The 21,708-nt window shown below is 28.0% G+C and overlaps 1 protein-coding gene across 1 annotated transcript in view; it reads right to left on the bottom strand.

Annotated features, from left to right (window-relative positions):
• Positions 1–21,708, bottom strand: part of scaf (scarface) — a 51,431-nt gene that overhangs the window by 9,058 nt on the left and 20,665 nt on the right. The window contains exon 3 of the mRNA XM_065512147.1: positions 11,929–12,102. Coding sequence (XP_065368219.1) covers positions 11,929–12,102 — 174 coding nt within the window. The remainder of the gene's footprint in view (positions 1–11,928; positions 12,103–21,708) is intronic.

Below are 21,708 nucleotides of genomic sequence, written 5' to 3'. Positions count from 1 at the left end.
GACTCAATTTTGGGACATTTGACATGTACACATCTGCTCAAAATAATAGATACACCTAATTGGAAAAAATTTAAATGGCGGTAACATTGAAAATTTCCTCGCAAGCGTTAAGAATACATCATATTATTAAAATTTCTATCTGGCAATGTCATGTCAGTCAAAAATCTGGCAACTATTTGCTTTCATGTTGATTTTTAAAAACGAATTTATTTGAATTACAAAAAATTATTTGCTCATAAAAATAGATACACATCAGTAATTTGTAATTTGTTTATATACAATTTTTTTTTTGTGCAATTTTTTGTTCCTATTTACGTGAAACAGTAAGTATAATTTAAATTTTAGCAACAATTTTATAAAAAATAGGACTCTTTTGAAGAAAATGGGACGAAATCGTCATTGTACCGAAGATGAGAAAAAAATTGTTCAAACGATGAGAAATCAAGGAAAATCATTACGGGAAATAGCAAAGAGCATAGGAAGATCTTTACATTTTGTCCAAAATGCTTTATCTAAAAAACAAAAAGGAGAAACTCGCGGTAGACCAAAGAAAACCAGTCCAGAAACAGATAGGCGAATCGTCCTTATGGTTAAAAAAGACCCTTTCATATCATCGAAAGCTATTTCTGCGGAGCTATGTAACGAAATCAGTCCACAAACAGTTCGTCGTCGTCTTTTACAAGCTAAATTGCCGGGAAGAATTGCCAGAAAAGTGCCACTAATGCGCCAAAAAAATATCAAGACAAGATTAGAATTTGCTAAAGAGCACTTACAATGGTCCGGGTGTGAAGGCGAAAAAAAATGGAGAAATATTTTATGGAGCGACGAAACAAAAATAAATTTGTTTGGAAACGACTGCCAAAGAAATGTACGCCGACCAAAAGGAAAAGAATTCCACGTTAAATTTACAAAAAAGACGGTAAAACATGGCGGGGGAAACATAATGGTTTGGGGTTGCTTTTCATGGAATGGTGTTGGTCCGATATTCCGAATAGAAGATACCATGAATGCTAGTGGGTATAGAGACATATTGGAAAACGTAATGCTTCCATATGCATCGGAAAATATGCCATTAATATGGACATTCCAGCAGGACAACGACCCAAAACATAGTTCAAGATTAGTTAAAAACTGGTTCTTGGAGAATAACGTACCTGTTTTAAGCTGGCCCAGCCAATCCCCTGATTTAAACCCAATAGAAAACTTGTGGAGTGATTTAAAGATAAGGCTTTCGAAGGAAGTTTTCAAAAATAAAGACGATTTATGGGAGAAAACGCAAAAAATATGGTACGAGATTCCATTGGAGAAGTGTCAGAACTTGATATCCAGTATGCCCAGAAGAGTGGAGAAAGTTTTACAAAACAAAGGTGGATATACTGGATACTAGCTTTACTTTAATAATAAACTAATTTTTTTAAGATAAAATTTATTAGCTTTTGTTTAATAAGAATTTTTAAAAATGTATCTATTATTATGAGCACCAAATTTTTCGAAATTTAAGAAATTTAATTTACTTTATAATATTTATTATTAATTATGAAATATTTTGTTTTTGTTTTTTACTCTCCTTTTAACTATAAATAAAAATCGACTGAATTTTTTTTATAATTTTACAATATACCATTATTTTTTTTCGTTTTTAAAAAATAAATTTTGGTGTATCTATTATTTTGAGCAGATGTGTATATGGTCGTTGTAATGCAGAAAGAAGTCTATTGCTAACATTAAACATACCAGGCAATCCAGCGACAAGTCAATCGCCACTTTAGTGTCTCCCAGTAAGCTACAGAGTAGCCATTTAAACTTTTTTTGAACTGAACTTTAGAAAGTTGGTTTTTACCCACCAGCACTCGTAGAAATGCATAGAGAAGTTAATTGATTACATTATACATATCAGACAATGTAGCGTGGAGTCAATCGTCACTTTAGTGTCTCTAAGTAAGCTACAGAGTAGCCATTTAAACTTTTTTTGAACTGAACTTTAGAAACATGCTTTTTACCCACCAGAAGTAGTCTATTAGATTCAAATGTTACTAAGTTTCCTTTTGTAATGCGAAGCGTTTTGGTTGTCTTCAGAAACACCCAGAGTCTCGGCAGGAATCGAAATAGCAACCCTTTAAAAGATCGGCCCACTATCGTCTACTCTATCCTGGTACCTAATTCTGTAACTAGAGATGACCTCAATTATGGGTTAAATCACAGATAGATAGAACTGCTGAGATGTTTCACAATTTCAAGAGCCTAAAACTAAAAGCTTTTGCTGATGTTCTTTTTTATAGTTTCTTTAAACGTAATACAAATTCCTTTACATTAAACATTAAAATAAATTTTCTTCATGAAAATAAAACAAAAAAAATGCTAATCTCTTTTCAATATTACAAAAAAAAAACAAAAAACATTTCAAAAATCCCCTTATTTTCGATCTTCATCAAAATTTGTTTAAAAATGTAATCATTTTACATTCCTTGCCATTAAAATGTCTGTGTACATTTATAAAAAAAACAGAAGAAAAATAAGCAAAATAAGCCAAAAAAAACGAAAACGCATATAAAATTGTTAATTTTCAACCTGTAACCCTTTATCACAATAATATATTGCATAATATTGTTAACAACCAGCGCAACCTAAACTGCATTTTTGTTTAACTGGTGCTGCTGTTGCTGCAGTTTGCTGAATAATGTTGCTATTGCTGTTTTAAAATGCTTCTTGCTGCCATGATATTTATACAGATGTATGTAAGTAATGTATTGACAACAAAAGTATGTTTCAGATACATGTTAACCCAGTAGTGGCTGGCTGTTTGGTAGACGTCAGTCCGACTGGCGGTTACTGGTGAATTATGGCTCGACTGAAATGTTGATGCCAAAATCCAAAAATAAAAAAACACTACACAAATGACACCCAATAAAATTAAACAAAATATGTTTAAAAAACAAAACAAAAAAAATAACTAAATACTAGCAACTTGTAGTTATAATTTTCCCACTTTAAATTTAAACATAAAGCTGCATAAAAAAAACCAACAAAACTAAACTAAATATTGGCTTTAACTGATGAGATCTTACTTAACATACCTGAGTGTATGTATACCTTTAATAGTAAGTAAGTATGTACTTACTTACTTGTTTAGGGAAAATAATATTTATAGTTAAACACCAAGTGAACATTGCTATCAACTTGTTAAATTATGCAGCATTTGACGCCATAATGAACTAGTTACAACAACAGTAGCTCAAGTCATAAATAACAGAGTTCCTAAAGAATTTATTCTTTTAAAAGGATGTACATACATAAATCAGGCACGGATCCAGTTTAACCATTTGTGGAGCAAAAAAATTGTCATTCCGTTTGTCACACATCGAAATATTGGCCGTAGACTCACAAAATTGTATATATTCTGAGTCCTTATAAAATTTTACGACCTACCTATGCCTGTTCCAAATATTATCTGTTGTTCAGAAATGTTTGGTGTTGAAAATAAGCAAAATCGGTCCAACCAAAAAAATAAAAAATTAGAATAAAATGTTTAGCCGTCCGACATTTTAAAACAATTAAAATACGATACGATTGTGTCCGAAACACAACATCGGTTAAAAATGTTGTATCAAAATATTATGTATAACAGTTTTTTATAAAAAAAATTTTGTATAACAGTTTTCTATATAGAAAAATTTGTGTATAACTCTTTTTTCAATACAAAAATTTGTGTATAACAGTTTTCTCTACAGGAAATATTGTGTATAACAATTTCTCCATAGAAAAATTTGTGTATAACAGATTATTCTAAAGAACAAAATTGTGTATAACTGTTTCTTCAATATAAAAATTTGTGTATAACAAGTTGTTCTACAGAAAAATTTGTGTATAAAAGATTTTTCTAAAGAAAAAAATTGTATAACAGTTTTCACTATCGAAATATTTGTGTATAACAGTTTGTTATTAAGAAAGATTGTGTATAACAGTTTTCTCAATATAATAATTTGCGTATAACAGTGTATAACAGTTTGTATTAAAGAAAAATTGGTGTATAACTGTTTTTTCTATAGAAAAATTTGTGTATAACAGTTTTTTCTATAGAAAAATTTGTGTTTAAGTTTTTTCTATAGAAACGTTTTTGTATAACAATTTGTTCTAAATAGAATTTGTGTATAACAGTTTATTCAATTTAAAATTTGTGTATAGCAGTTTGTTATAAATAAAAATTTGTGTATAACAGTTTTCTCTAAAGTAAAATTTGTGTATTACTGGTTTTTCTAATGAAAAAATTGTGTATAAAAGTTTTTTCAATATAAAAATTTGTGTATAACAGTTTTCTCCATAGAAAGATTTCTTTATAATAGTTTCTTCTAAAGAAAAAATTATGTATAACAGTTTTTTTCAATATAAAAATGTGTGTATAGCAGTTTGTGTATAACAGTTTTTTCTATAGACAAATTTTATAAATTTAAAGCACAAATGAATCTATCATATTGCTCAAATATAGCTTGATCAAGAGATGTGTGTTATATTATTGTTTAAAGAAATTATTAAGCAAAAGGTTTGTTAACCTAAAAGTATGCTATAAACAATAAGAAAATAAATTCTTGGAATATTCACGAATAAACATAAACTGTTTTTATTTTTGTAAATAAACGACTATTATGAATATTACAGACTGATTTAGTTGAATTTTTGTAAACAGACAAACATTTTTTAAGATCGTTACAAATTAATTTAAATTTTTAAATCAAAAAATATTTATTTAATAATGAAAAATATTGAAAAAACATAAAAATTATCTGAGCTTGACTTTAAGTTTTTTAAAGTTTCTGTAATATTTTAAATTTAATTATTTGATTTATAATTTTTGAGAAATTATTTCACAATAAATTCACCGAAAAAAGAAATGAAAATAACCCTAGCAACCACCTACTTTAAATACAAATAAAAAAAAATCATCCACAACCACATTATTTAACTAAAATTTAAAATTAAACTAAATAAACATTAAATGCCACAATGGAAATCCACATGCCACAACTGAAATTGTTTTGATACGCAAAAAATTCAAAAAAAAAAAACGTTAATAAAATTCCTTAATTTGCCAGAGTGCGAAGAGGAAAATACCTTAATGTTAGTTAAATTATGTATAAATGTCAGTAGGTTTGTTGGTCAGTCAGTTGGTTGGTTGTTTGTTTGGCTGCCTGGTTGTTTATTTTCTTGGTCAATCAGTTGGTTGGCTGCTTGATTATTTAGTTATATTTATAGTAGATGTTCATACGTATTCAGTGGATTTGTATACAAACATATTGGCTATGAAAATATTTAGTACGTAGTATGTTGAGCTTATAAGAGCATTGCCCATGAATTATGCGAAAAATGCACGACAAGGTCGTTGAAGGCTGAGACTGGCACCATGCTAGAGTTAAATATATAACATAACAAACCGGCATTTAAGGGCATTCAAAATCAAAACGGCCTACTACTCCAACCGACTAACACACACTTGTTGGCCCCATGACCGTCTAGCTGGCTGGCTGACTGGCCGCCTGACTGACTGTCTGATTGACGTACTGCAACTGGGCATTAACACTGGCTCCTCAATGCAATCATATAATCAAATATACCAATATAATTTCAGTTTGTATACAAGTTATAACTTACAAATATATCTACATATATAAATTGTTATATTGCTGGTTTAGTGGCGCTTTCCCCAACGTTTTGCTGCCACCAATTAAAAACAGCCCAGCAAAAGGTGTTAGAGATAAAAAAAGTAGTGTGTGTTTCAAGTTTATTTTCTTCATTTTTTCATAACTGATTTTAAACCTGAACTTTTAAATGTTGAATTTGGAACTATAGTTGATGATTAAGATTAGAATTTCATTTCAAAATTGGTTTAAATAAGTACACTCACTATACACAAGGTATTCTAATGAAATTCTAAATCACAGAAGCCTTAAACGATTGTTAGTGTAAAACACATTTACGTTAAAAATAGGAAATGGAAAGAAATGCTTTTTTCTTACAATGTTTGCTATAGTCCTAAGCTGCTTGTAATTGAAAATCAATAAATTTGATTTTAGCAAAAAAAAGTTATAAAGAAAAATGTACAAATTTCCATGAAACCAGAAAATATGGTTTTAAAATGATAACAAAGTTTAAAATTATTGAGAGGAAACCTAGAAGGGGTAAAACAAATGGCTTATGGAATGAAATCCAATTCATAGTGTTGAAGAAACTTTTAAGGATACAACAACGTTTTTTTTTGCTTCGAAAATGTTGAATTTTGTGGTAACAAAGCGTCATATGCGGGAAGTTTTGCTTTACTTTTTTAATTTGCAAAAAGTGCCGCTGAAACACACGGATTGCTCACCAAAGCTTATGGTGAATGTGTTTCATCGGTTCTAAGTTTGAAGACCAAGAATTGGAGACATTACTCCATGAATATTGTTGTCAAACTCAACAAGAGCTTGCAAATTAATTGGGAGCTACACAAGCATCAATTTCAAAACTTTTGCGAGCAGCAGGATTCATCCAAAAGCAGGGAACTTGAAAGACGATTTTGTTTGCCCGAAATTGTGCTTGAATGCTATAAAAGAAAATCCTTTTTGCACCGAATCATTACAATAACCCGAAGCGTAAGAGATCGTATGTGAAGCCCGGCCAATCAGGCGAATCGACATCAAAGTGAAATATCCAGGCGCTAACGTACTTCTCTGTATTTGGTGGCAGAGCTGTAAATGAATCACTCATTTTTGAATTAATTCGCGAATCATTCACACAAAAAAATGAATTGAATGAAATTTGAGTCAATTCAAATGAATTTGGTAAAAATGAATTGCAATTCGTTTCCAATTCAAATGAATTGAATTGATTTTGAATTAATTCAAATGAATTTGGTAAAAATGAATTGCAATTCGTTTCCAATTCAAATGAATTGAATTGATTTTGAATTAATTCAATTCATTTACAATTCATTTGAATTGAATTGATTTTGAATTAATTCAAACGAATTAAAAAAAAAATTAGCAATTCATTTCCAACTCCGACGCGAAATTCGCAGCATATTTAGCAGATTCTTCAATGTCATTAAGTATGCAGTATAATTAATCAACGGTTAAAAAGTCTTCCTTTAAATATAATGCGCCGTTACCATCGTCAGCTGGTGTTGAAAGATTATTTTCGTACGCCTCTATTCTAAACATCCCTAAACGTGGATTTCTTTCAGATGATAATTTTGAAAAGCTATTGTTGTTTAAGGTGAATGATGCATTCTAATTAAATCTAATTAGCCTTATTAATGAAACTCAATTGTGTTTTGAACTACATACATTGTTAGTTTTCCTTATTTTTGATTATTTTTGGAAGATAGTTTTATTTTTTTGAAATAAATATAATATAAATATTAGCAAAAAGTTTGTTGTTGGGTGGTCGTGGGTCACAAAATTTCAAAAATTATTAATTGCTTCTTGAATATTAAATATGTTTTGTCGTTCAGCGTATTTCAAAATAAAAATCAGTTCTTCTTGAATAAATAAACTCCAAACACCATGTTTTCATTGATCAGGCGCGTATACAGGACAAGGCTTTTCAATTTTTGTACTGGATATTTTCATTTTGGTAGGAGAAATCTTTCATTCCCCCTAGAGATCTGCTCTTGAATTTGATTGATTGCAACTCATTTTTGAATCATTCATTTGAATTGCTATTCTTTTTTCTAATTCATTTGAATTAATTCAAAATCAATTCAATTCAAATGAATTGTAAATGAATTGCAATTCATTTTTACAAATTCATTTGAATTGGAAATGAATTGAAATTCATTTCTGCCTAATTCGTTTGAATTGATTCAAATTTCATTCAATTCATTTTTTCAATTCAATGAATTAATTCAAAATTTAGCTAATTCATAATGAATTAAAATCAAAAAAGAATGATTCATTTACAGCTCTGTTTGGTGGGAGCAAAAGGGCCCTATCTACTATGAGCTACAGAGATCAGACCAGACCATCACAGAGAACCTGTACCGAACGCAACTGACTCGTTTGAAGCGAGCATTGTCTGAAAAACTCCCAGAATATGCGGCTAGACATGAAACCGTTAAAAAGTTACACTACCTGTTAAAAAGTATTTAGAATGAAGTGGTTGGAAAATTTTTGCCTCAGCCTCCAGACCGTGCCCCGTTCGACTACTATTTGTTTCGATAGAACGCTCTCTCTGGGATACGTTTCACTTCAGAACAGAGTATCCGAAATTGGCTGGATTCGTTCTTAGCCTCAAAGGAAGAATATTAAAGCAAAAAATTACTCAAATTAATCACACATTTGAGTGTTATTTTTGTTTTTACATAGCTTTTTTAATACTACATTCTCACCACTTAGGTTTCTGACAACTGAGTTAGGTCTTTGACAGGAGAGATTCCGATATATGTGTATTTATCTATGCATACGAGTGTTGTTTTTGTTTTCTCGTAGCTTTTCTTAATAATACATTCTCACTACTTAGGTTTTTGACAACTGAGTTAGGTTTTTACCAGTAGAGTTTCCTATAATAACTAGTTTTGATTCAAGTAAAAAGAAAACATAAGTAATACTCATATAAACATAATTTTATTATTTATTTTAAGTTTGGTTTAGTCTAAATACATCACTTCACTTCTGTATACTCTTGCGATTTGAACAGGCCAAGAGTCTTGCGATTGCGAGTTCATGACAGAATCACAAATGTTATGCGAGATACGTGTGTCAAAACATGCTCGTAAATATAAATTAAGCTTCAATAAAACCCTAACTAAGACTTGTCTGCTCAATGATGTATTATTTACAAGTTTAATGCCCCATTTCCTGTAAGAAACTATTCTTATGGATATAATTTACTACCTTTCGCTTTTGCATTTAACTTTCGTGAAGCTTTTTCTTGAGATTTTGTTTGACACCAAAAAAAAACAAAAACCAACAATGTTCGTGTCTTCAATATTTTGTTTTTAATCTTTTGCACACTCAATTTATGTCTGAGATGTAGACGCTAGCTAAAGTGTACGATATCAATATTGATTCTGTTATGTGACACTATTTTTTTGTTTTTTTTTTTTATTTTGTTCAAGCTGTTGCTGTTATTGTTTATGTAACTTAAGAATTAACAACAAGTACAACAAATTTCCACAATACTTGCAACATTATGGCAATGTGTGAGAATCTGAACATTCAAATTCAGCATTCATAAGCTGAGATAAACAGAATGGCAGACAGACAGACATTTTTATGGTAGGTATATTGATTACATACAAACATACATATATGGGGGATTTCATGTCAAGTGAACCAACTTTTGAAATCGATGTCTTCCGATCGGGATGAAATTTGCACCAAGGTTAGGTTAAGAACTCTCTGAGTTATAGGGGGTAAAATTTTGACAATTTGGTCAAACAGGGGTTTTTTCTTATCCATGTAACTTATTACCTATTGTTCTTAGCAAAATGTGTTCCAAATAGTATAGATAGCTATTTCTTCGATCTTTCGAAAAAAAATATTTAAAAAAAAAAATAAAAAATTTTTAATATTTTTTTTCCGAAATCAAAAACTTTTTTGACTTTTTTTTAAAATACGCTATTTTTTTTTATTTTTTTTTTTTTCTTAAAATAAAGTTTAGATATTTTCCTTGAACACCTACTTGGTCGCTTAGTGGGATGCGAGTGGGATATCTATCAAAATAAATATTTTGTAACTCAAAACATAAAATTTTTGACTTTTTTTGCAAAATCAAAAACTTTGTTGACTTTTTTTTTTCAAAATGGACCCTTTTTTAATCTTTTTTTTTAGGTCAAACAAAAGCTTAGATATTATCCTTGAAGACCCTTTTGGTCGCTTAGTGGGATGCGAGTGGGATATCTATCAAAATAAATATTTTTTAACTCAAGACTTACAATTTTTGACTTTTTTTTTTGCAAATACGATTTTTTTTCCAAATGGGCCCTTTTTTTAAAATTTTTTTTGTAGTCAAAAGAAAGCTTAGGTCCATTCCTTTAAGATATTTTTAGTCCCTTAGTGGGATGCGAGTGGGATATCTATCAAAATAAATATTTTGTAACGCAAGACTACAATTTTTTAATTTTTTTTTGCAAAATCAAAATTTTTTTCCAATATGGGCCCTTTTTTAATTTTTTTTTTTGCTCAAAAGAAAGCCTAGGTCCATTCCTTTAAGATATTTTTAGTCCCTTAGTGGGATGCGAGTGGGATATCTATCAAAATAAATGTTTTAACACAAAAATTGTATGTCTTGAGTTACAAAACATTTATTTTGATATATATCCCACTCGCATCCCACTAAGCGATCAAAACCATCTTAAAGGAATAGGCCTAAGCTTTCTTTATAGCAAAAAAAAAAAATTACAAAAAGGGCCCATTTTAAAAAAAAGTCAAAAAAGTTTTTGATTTTGCCAAAAAATCAAAAATTGTATATCTTGAGTTACAAAATATTTATTTTGATAGATATCCCACTAAGGGACCTAAAATATCTTAAAGGAATGGACCTAAGCTTTCTTTTGACTAAAAAAAAATTTTTAAAAAAGGGCCCATTTTGAAAAAAAATTCGAATTTGCAAAAAAAAAAGTCAATAATTGAATGTCTTGAGTTACAACATTTTTATTTTAATAGATATCCTATTCACATCTTCCTAAGTGACAAAATAGGTCTTAAAGGAAAAGACCTAAGCTTTCTTTTGAGCAAAAAAAATTTTTAAAAAAAAGTCCCATATTGGAAAAAAATTTCGATTTTGCAAAAAAAAATTAAAAAATTGTATGTCTTGCGTTACAAAATATTTATTTTGATAGATATCCCACTCGCATCCCACTAAGGGACTAAAAATATCTTAAAGGAATGGACCTAGGCTTTCTTTTGAGCAAAAAAAAAAAATTAAAAAAGGGCACATATTGGAAAAAAATTTTGATTTTGCAAAAAAAAATTAAAAAATTGTATGTCTTGCGTTACAAAATATTTATTTTGATAGATATCCTACTCGCATCCCACTAAGGGACTAAAAATATCTTAAAGGAATGGACCTAAGCTTTCTTTTGACTACAAAAAAAATTTTAAAAAAAGGGCCCATTTGGAAAAAAAAATCGTATTTGCAAAAAAAAAAGTCAAAAATTGTAAGTCTTGAGTTAAAAAATATTTATTTTGATAGATATCCCACTCGCATCCCACTAAGCGACCAAAAGGGTCTTCAAGGATAATATCTAAGCTTTTGTTTGACCTAAAAAAAAAGATTAAAAAAGGGTCCATTTAAAAAAAAAAAGTCAACAAAGTTTTTGATTTTGCAAAAAAAGTCAAAAATTTGATGTTTTGAGTTACAAAATATTTATTTTGATAGATATCCCACTCGCATCCCACTAAGCGACCAAGTAGGTGTTCAAGGAAAATATCTAAACTTTATTTTAAGAAAAAAAAAAAATAAAAAAAAATAGCGTATTTTAAAAAAAAGTCAAAAAAGTTTTTGATTTCGGAAAAAAAATATTAAAAATTTTTTATTTTTTTTTTTAAATAATTTTTTTCGAAAGATCGAAGAAATAGCTATCTATACTATTTGGAACACATTTTGCTAAGAACAATAGGTAATAAGTTACATGGATAAGAAAAAACCCCTGTTTGACCAAATTGTCAAAATTTTACCCCCTATAACTCAGAGAGTTCTCGACCGATGTTGTTGAAAAATTGTGTCTGAGTTACTATCCAATAGAGCTAACCTTGGTGCAAATTTCATCCCGATCGGAAGACATCGATTTCAAAAGTTGGTTCACTTGACATGAAATCCCCCATATGTATTGTGATGATTAATTTACACAATAATATACAATACATACAATTCAGTTTTACATAAATGTATGTTTATGAAATTTGTTTGTATTTTACTGTTTTAATAATAATAAAATAATAGTAAAAAAAAACTTACCTCTAAATTAACAACAGCATTGCTAAGGATTTCACCATTGCGGCAATCACGGGCTGCTACACAGGCCATATGGGTAGAACAGGTAATAAAAGGTTTTGGTGTGGTGGGTGCTGCAGTTGGAGGTGGTGTGGGGGGATTATAAGTACAACACACATTATCTTCAGGGGCACAAGTCTAGAAATAAACAGAACCAAAAACACATTTAACATTAGTAATTTTAAAACACACACTAAAATGCAATTCATTTAAGATGTTGCAATTAACGAAAATTTTAATTAAACACAACACTCTAAAATCCGCCAAAAAAATTTAAAAATTTTAAAATTTATTTTCAATTTTGTTAAAATTTAAAGAAGCTGCACAGCAGATAACGTAATTATTGATGACTTATGATTAAAATATTAATATAAACATCATCAATCATGGCTAAATTTAAGCATTTCAAACTGATTAAACTTAATTTAATGACAACAACCAAAAAACTACAAAACTTAAATAATAGTTGTAATGAAATATATGTACATAAACTTACAAAATGACATTTTATAAGATAATTATTTTGGCCACTTTTTCAACAACAATTTTGTTTGTCATGAGAGTTTCATATTTAATTGCGGTTTTGTTTGTGTAACAATTAATAACCACTTAATAATTTTTATTTTATTTTTTTTCATTTAATTTTTTAAAATTTTAATATTAAACACTAGATATTGTACATACTTGTGCAAGTTAATTAAAAACAGGTTAAAAAGGTTAAATTTAAATCATTACTATGTAAACATACAGACAGATAGAGAGACAGTCAGACACATAACTAGATGAATGGTCAGTTCAACACATAAATTGACAGACATACAGACAGCTAGAACCAAACAGTCACACAAAGTTAACCAAATAATATTCATACAACAAAAAAAAATAAAAATTATTATTATAAATGTTTTAAGTTAGCAGCAAAAAGCATCACTAATAAATGAACTGTCATTAGTTATTTGAGTACTTTAGATGTTAATTCTTAAAGACTCGTTTATAACACCTTCTACTTCTGCAGTTCTAAGCAAACCAGCCTCTACAACAGATACCAAACACCAAAATATATTGCCATAAAAATGCTAGAGTTTAAGATTTATATTGACCTCTCTGTCTTAGAATAAACAACATATTGCCACCAATTGCTTATAATAAACAAAAAACTAAGTGAAAAAAATTGTACAACAATTTATTAAATGAGCAACACCCATCTACACAATTTTTTTGTTGCCTTTGCTTTAGCTTTTTTTGTTTAGAATAATACATACAACTAACTATTGTATATGTTTATATCTTTGAGATTGCACTAATGTAAGCCGTTTTGGCAGCGATAAATGTTTAAATGACTTTAACTTTGGCATATGTCACTGTATCATAAAAAAACATCACTTTTAACAGCACAAAACTGATCATTGAATAAACAAAAACAACGAAAATACACAAAAACACAACAAGAATCATCTTAGAATTTTCGAAAAATATTTTTCAATATTTACACGAAGTAAAATTTTTAGTTTATTTTATGGTTTTTCTTATATTTATTTAAAAGGAAGTAGTTTTCCATAAATTAATTTAAGATTTGTAAAAAGTACCAAATTGGTACCCTAAAAGGACCAGATATTTCAGATATTTCATTAAAATTTGTTAAAAGTACCAAATTGGTACCCTAAAAGGGCCTAATTTCATAGCATATCTTCGGTTTACTTTATTGTTTAGGAGATCCAACTAAATTGGGTCCATCATTAGATCGACTTCGAAATTTTAAACTTGTTTTCAGTTATATATTAAAAATATATTAAAAAACAGGCTAATTTCTTAGCATATATTCAGTTTAATTTATCATCGTTTTTCATATACAATAAAAAGATGTAGCTTTTCTTTAGGTTAATTAAAGGTTTATATAAAGTACCAAATTGGTACCCTAAAAGGGCCTAAGTTCTTAGAATATTTTACTTCAACATTGCTTAGGAGACATAGCTAAATTGGGTCCATCATTAGCTCGAATTTCGATTTTTAAATATATTTTCCGTTATTTATTTAAAATAACAAGTTTTACTTTCAGTTAATGAAATTTGTAAAAAGTACCAAAATTGGTACCCTAAAAATAGGCTAATTTCTTAGCAAATATTCAGTTTAATTTAGCATCCTTTATGAGATAAAGTTTACCTGGTCCCTTTCGAATCTTTAAACTTTATATTTTCCATTTTCATATACAATATCTAAAAAGAAGTAGTTTTTCTTTAAGTTTATGATTTGTAAATAGTACCAAATTGTTACCCTTAAATGGCCTAATTTTTGTAGCAAATATTCGGTTTACTTTAGCATTATTTAAAAAACCCAGCTAAATAGAGTCCATCATTATATGGATTTCTATTTACATATTAAAATAACATCTTTTTTTTTAATTTACTGAAATTTGTAAAAAGTACCAAATTTGGTCCGTTAATATTTAGAAAAATAACATGTTTTTCTTTATGTTAAATAAATTTGTATAAAGTACCAAATTGGTACCATAAAAAGATGCTAATTTCTAAGCAAATATTTTATTACTTTTGCATACTTTACGAGCTAAATAATTAATTCTTTCGAACCTTTGACTTACTCCTTATAAAGTAATTAAAGATATTTCAATTCTATTTTTGTTCGAGAATATTCCAAGAATTTGTTTTGCTATTGTTTATATTACTACTTACTATATTTCTATCTTAAAAATTTGTTAAATTTTATTGCAATCAGATGCAAATTTTTGTGAATATATCATGATTTGCCTAAAAAATTGGTGAAATAAGTTATTAAGTATGGAATATAGAATTAAGTATAGAATCGAACAAATCACTTTTCATTGTACAATACACAGTAAATGCCCAAAATAGTGGCATACTTTTAGGCAGTTATAAAAAAGTACTTGGGTTTTTGCATGAAAAATGCTGGGATGTTTGGAAGAATACTATTTGTCAAAAATAGTGGCATACTTTTAGGCAGTTATGAAAATAGTATTCTTTTGGGCTTTTGAATGAAAAATAGCAGGAATTATGGATGAAATGTTTTATTTTCACTGACTTTATACTAATTCTTCAAAATATAATTAATGTTAAATGTTGATGAGTTAGTTCTATATTTGTATTGATAATTATTTATGAAAAAATAAAAATTTTGTGTAAAAACTTTTTCGTTTTTATACTTTAGCATGAATTGTAAGCAATTTGTTAACATGCTTACTAAAGACACATTTACACACAACAAACCAAACAAAAAAAAAAAGAAACAAATAAAGACAAAGACACAACTAAACAAAACAAAACAACAGCTAGAATAAACAATAAATAAACAATTTACCTTCAAATTTTTAATTTTCCTATAAAACACCAAGATTATGGAGATTCAATGGAAAAATAGAAACACTAAAAAAAATAAATACACAAATAAACAAAAAAAATCATGGTTAAACCACAAAGCCAAAGTTCAATTATCTACACCTCAAAAATTCAAAAAAAAAAACTCTAATTAACCAATGCACTGTGATTCTGATTAAAACGAATAAATTAAAACGTTTATGAGTGAACTACCTGCAGCAGCAGAAGTAGCTGCACCGCCACCTTCATTCGCTATGCTAAAGATTGCATGTTAAAGATCTAGCACCTAGTTTTTTTGTTCGTAATTTAGTTATAGAAATTTTCATTTTTCAAAATGTTGTCATTGATTAATAAAGTAATTTATTTATTGATGGCTGTAATTAATAAAAATTTGGCGGAGTTTTTTGTACAAATTTGTTATAGAAGTAATGGAAAGGGAGATTTGTTTTTGTTGAATTTAAACAAGTGGGATGGATGATGATTGTGTTAAGGAAATTATTTATTTCTTTTTTGTAGTTGGATTTATATTCAGTCTTTTAATTTAAATGTTAGATGGCTATTAAAAATTAACAAAATTTAAGGGTTTAAGAGAAAATATTTAAAAAATAAGCTTGAGTTTATAAAATTCAAATTTGTTTTAATGAGTTTGAATAAAGTTTGGCTAATGCCTGAGTCTTTTTAAGTCTTTTGTTTTGTTTGGTGACATTGAGCCCCATTTTTCCCAATCTCTTGTTATTTTTTATCGTGACGATACAAAAATTATTTTAATTGGAAAAATATCGTTACGAAAATGGGGCTGAGAGTTTTTGTCTTTTTGTTTTCATTATTATTACAAAACTGTTCAAAATTACATTTAACATTTAAAATAACTAAATTTATTTTAATATCTTTGTAAAACAATTGAAAATCTCAAAATCATTGTAATATTTTTAATTTTTTTCTTTATATTTACAGCTTTTCTTTATTTATAAAAATATCTTCCATTGCTGGTAAGTTTATTTTAAAAATTTCTTACTTCAACATTATTTGTTTAATCATGTCAATAAACATATTAATTTTATTTGAATAATTACGTCAGTTTGGTTTTTCGCTGATTTCTTTCCTATTTGTGTTAAATCTATTTCGTACCATTAGCACTTTGTTTGGCCCACTAATCTTCCAATAAAATAAATTCTATTTAAAACGTGTGGGAGTTTCAAATTGAGACGCCTCAACAGTTTTATTCGTTCATAAAACACAGCATTTCATACAAACACACATATAATTTGTCTATGAGTGTTTTACAATATTTATTTTATATTTAAAATTTATGCATCATTCCCGCCAAAAATGGTAACTTGTTGCCAAACGCCACACAAATAAAAAAAATTTCTCGACAACGTACTAAATATTTAAGGCTAGAAAATATCACACAATTTGTTATTTATTATTACTAGATATTTGTTTGTTTGTTTCTATTAAAAGAATGTGTTATAAACTTGACTTTGACACAGTAAGCTTAAAATACTCATAATAAAAATAAAAACCATCTGGAAGTAAGGGAATATCCAGTTTGAAATGACTCTTGTCTATACAAAGTTGCAGGTTTATTTAAGACAAGTTTTACGATTTTATTAAAAATACTCTCACATTTGTGATATTTGCAGGTGTTTTGTGGGAATTTGTTGTTTAATGTATTAATTTTTTTTAATTATTAAATTTTGAGTTAATTAGGTAGAAATTTATGTGCCTCATTAAAATGAACTGAATTAAATTTTTAATGCTTTATGCTAAATTAAACCAGTTAATAATTAAGTCTTATCGAAATGGTTTTTTAAAATTGTCATTAGCACTTATATTTAACTGAATAGCTAAATAAATGCAGTTGATGTTTTCTTATATAAAAAAATATATATGTATATAAAAAAAATTAAAAATTTTCGAGAATGTTCATTGAATTTTTTTCTAGGCATAAATTATAACCACAAAGCAGAGGCATACTTTAAGGCTTGAATATAGTAATTGTAAGTGAGTTAGCTTGAAAAATACTAAGATCTAGAGATACTTTATTTGTTACACGATATCTGGCTAGGTCTCAAAAAAAATGATATAGTTTGGCACTGAGAACAAACATGACAAATTTTTCTTGTTCAAATGGATTGAGTTTTTAAAATGAGTTGAAAAACAATACATTTTAAAGATATTGGATAACGACAATAAGCAAGATAATGAAGAACTCAACAGTGCCCACAATTAACAAATAAACTTTTTAGAAACAGTAATGAGTTATTAAAAAATAACTCTGTTATTTTAACGTAGATTACTATGTTTTAAACAACTTTGGAAAGAGGAGTAGTTGGGCTTTCCAAATATACATACGTATATATTTTAATATGTCTTTAACAAATATTGGAAACAGTTTTCCGGAAAATTTTTATTTTTTAGACCTTGAGTTCTTTTTTCTAATAATTTTTCTATTACAACATATATATTTTTATACCAATATTTAAAGAATTTTATGTTTTGAATACAATAATATTTTACTTTTTCAAATCGGTTCAAAATTGTAGAATTTATTCAACTTTTTTAAAACGACATACTTTAACTTTTCATAATTACCTAAAAGTATGCTTTGAAATTAAACATGAAATCAAATATGTTGTAGTATGTGTGTGCATGAGTGAGAGAAATTTATGGTAGGCTTTTGGAAAAAATGTAACAACTTTGTTAATTTTCAAGCGATTTTAACAAAATTTAGCTTATTTTATAGAAACTAAAATATAGTTTAAAAATATGTAAATGGAATTATTTGCTTTTGAAGAAAATTATGGAAAAAACTGGTCTCAAAGTCCAGAAATTTATAAAGAAAGGGAAAGCTGGTGGAATAAGTTAAGAAAATAAGCATTAATGTATATAAATTCTTCTTTATAAATTCGGTATATGAAAAAGTATTGTTTTTTTTGTAACCCAGTGTAATTTATTTGAGTTTTTATTATAAGATGACTCAAGTCTTTAACAAATTCCCCCTCTTAACAAATTAATGATTAATAAACAAATGCATACAAATAATAATAATATTTAATATTATTATTAATAAAACAAAAAAATAAAAATTAAAAAAACAAATCAACCAACCGCCAACAGCTAACAGCAGCAACTGTTAAATGGCATGTTAATGTGAGTTGTTAACTGTATGTTTACATACACTCAACAATTGAACAAAAAAAATAATCAAAACAAACTTAATCATCATCATTATTATCATTATTAAAGAGGCTTAATAACATTATTATTATGAATAAATTATAATTTTGTTTATAAATATCATTGTTTACAGATAATTATTAATTTAGATGGGTTTTTTATTTTTAAATAAATTTTATTGTTTTATTTTTGCTTTATTAAATTATTAGTTCAATTAGAAAACTAAACAAAACTATTAGCTCATCACAAAACGTCATAGACTGGAAATACTCAGTAAAATATTTATGTTTATTACATTGTTGTTGAGTGATATTTGCATTTTTGGCTACCATGTTGTAGTTGTTCTTATGGAATTTTGAAAATTCACACATTTTAATTATGTGATAAAATAAATATGTGTTTTTTTTTGTTTTGTTTTAGTAAAAATTAACATTAGTTTGTGAATTTATTTAAAGCTTGACTAAATTTCACAATAAAAAGCGTACAAAAAAAGTGGTAGAAGTAGTAGTAGTTTAGCTTAGTGCTACTGTTAAATAATTTGTATGCTGCTGCCAACAGTGCCACCAAATCGTTTGGGCAATCTTATGTATCTGCCAGCAGTAGATAGATAGATTTGTTTTACAGAAATCTTTTGGTCGTGGGATATTAATAAATGTAATGCGGAAAATTTTAAAAATATTTTACATTTACATAGAATTCAATTACTGTATGAGTTAGTATTAAGTAATTTTAACGTATACCATTTAGTTGGATGTGAAATAGGAAGAAAACTTGATTCAAAGCAAGCCTAAATACTTATGGCGTTTTCTTTTCTGACACAAAATGTGACCAACATAGCCATTTAGGAAATTTTCTTCTATTTACTTCTTAATATTCTAAAACTATACTTTTTTGCTTCCATTTTTAACACAAACGAACTTCAAAAACAATAACAAGAACAGATGTTTAAAAAGTGCTGGTTTTCATAAAATTGAGGGTGAAAAATGTAGCATATTTTCGGGGTTTTAGGGCAACATTATTTCAAAACAACAAATACGCTACAAAGAAGGGTAAAAGGCAGAAGACAGGCATAGGCCAGCCAGAAAAGTTTGGAGACCAAGAATTGAAGGCAGTACTCCATGAAGATTGTTGTCAAACTCAACAAGAGTACCATACGAATTTAAGCTGAGAAAACTTGAAATAGGATTTTGTATGTCTGAAATGCTGCTTGAACGCTATAAAAGAAAATAATTTTTGCACCGAATTATTACTGGAGATGAAAATGGATCCATTACAATAACACGAAGCGTAAGAAATCGTATGTGAAGCCTGGCCAACCAGCCGAATGGACACCAAAACCAAATATCCATAGTGCTAAGGTATTGCTCTGTATTTGGCGGGACCATAATGTTCCTATCTATTATGAGCTGCTGGAAACAAGCCAGACCATGACAGGGAACCTGCACCGAACCCAACTGATTTTTTGAAGCGAGAATTGGCCAAAAACTCCCAGAATATAAGGCCAGAAACCGTAATATTCCATCATGACAACACTCGGCCACACGTTGCAATACCTGTTAAAAACTATTTAGAAAGAAGTGAAGCCCGACTATTATTTGATTCGATAGATGATCTCTCTGGGATACGCATCACTTTAAAACAGAGTATCCGAAATTGACTTGATTCGTTCTTGATCAGATCTTTTGGCTCCGAATCCATATGTTGCCAGTAAGATGGGAAAAGGTCATAGCTAACAAAGGTCAATACTTTGAGTAACTTTATATTGTGCAAATGTTTCAAAATAAAAACTAAAAACTTGAAGTAATACTCCATTAATAGCTGGGGGTCGATTCTGTGAAACGGTGAAATGAAAAGTTTTTTCATATTTTCATAGAATTTCTGATTCTGACAATTAATTGTGAAATGACAATATGAAAAATTCTTATGAAAACGAAAATGACCTTTTCACAGATCCAGGATTGATCCCCTGGTCAGGTAATAAAAGTGAAAGAAAGTCCATAATATTGTATTGTATTACAATCCATATTGCATTTCCTCTTTATTGCCAACCACTGCTTAAAATGCTTAAATTATAAACAAATATTTAAACCTAACAGCTTGCAATTAAAATTGCGTTCTTTGATTTGGCAAAACAAATATTAACTAAGTGTTAAAGAAATTTAAGCAAATGTCAGTAACCCCAAAATGTTGGATACCAGATAATTTTTAAATAAATATTTTCATAAAATGCACATATTTGATTTAATATAAATACCAAACATCATACAACACTGTTAATTGAAAGTCGCCTAAGGAGGATTCACATTCACTTCAAACTCCAAATCAATTTAAATGGGATTTTGAGTGTAAATACAACTGCATGATAAGATGATTTCATACTATGTGTATTTTTTGTGTATTTTAAATCATATCATTTATCTATAAATCTCAGGGTCATTTTTAATTATATGGCCATAAGATATTTATGGGTATTGATATTATTTAATCACTCATGTTTCTTTATTTTTCTTTGGATGTCGGTTTTCTTTTTGAGACAACAGATTAAAGACAAGTGCCTAAACAGGAAATTACTAAAAATCAAAGAGCAAAAAATAAAATAAGAAATGTTTATTAATATAATTTGAAATTTGAAATATTTCTTTGTTTCTCTCATGGAATTAAAGGTATGTTTCTATGATAAATCTTATGCTAATTAAGATTAATTATTTTGTAAATCTGCCTTAAAAAATTATATATTCTTTAACTCAGACACATTTAATGGTTTTAGTATAAAAACCCACAATTTAAATTAAATGAGTTTGTTTTCCAAAAGTCTAATTCAATGTTTCTTTTTATTTTACATATTTTGTTTTAAGTTCAATAAACTTGTAATAGTAATAATAAATTCTGTCATAAATATTAAACGTTTTTATTTTGCCACTACCTTTTTTGCATACAAACTTTTGCTTTTAATTTTAATGAATTTTTAAAAAAAAAAAAAAAAACTCAAACGAATTCATATTGAAAAGTGAAACTGCATATTAAATTGTTTTTGTTTAAAATTGGGTTTTTTATGGGTGGTTTTTGTATTGTTGTTTTTGCAAATCCAGGATTATATTTTGTTATTTTAAAATGACTGCATATGTTTCAATTTACTTAACAATTTATGTGACACTTGTGACACCAATGTCTTCGGAATTGGTTACCCAAAGGGGGAAGAAAAGTAAATGAATAT

This window comes from Calliphora vicina, chromosome 5 (assembly GCF_958450345.1).
Source record: "Calliphora vicina chromosome 5, idCalVici1.1, whole genome shotgun sequence".
In the NCBI taxonomy this organism is placed as follows: Eukaryota; Metazoa; Arthropoda; class Insecta; order Diptera; family Calliphoridae; genus Calliphora; species Calliphora vicina.
The sequence above is the reverse complement of the archived record's forward strand: the minus strand, read 5'-3'. Positions and strand labels throughout refer to the sequence as shown.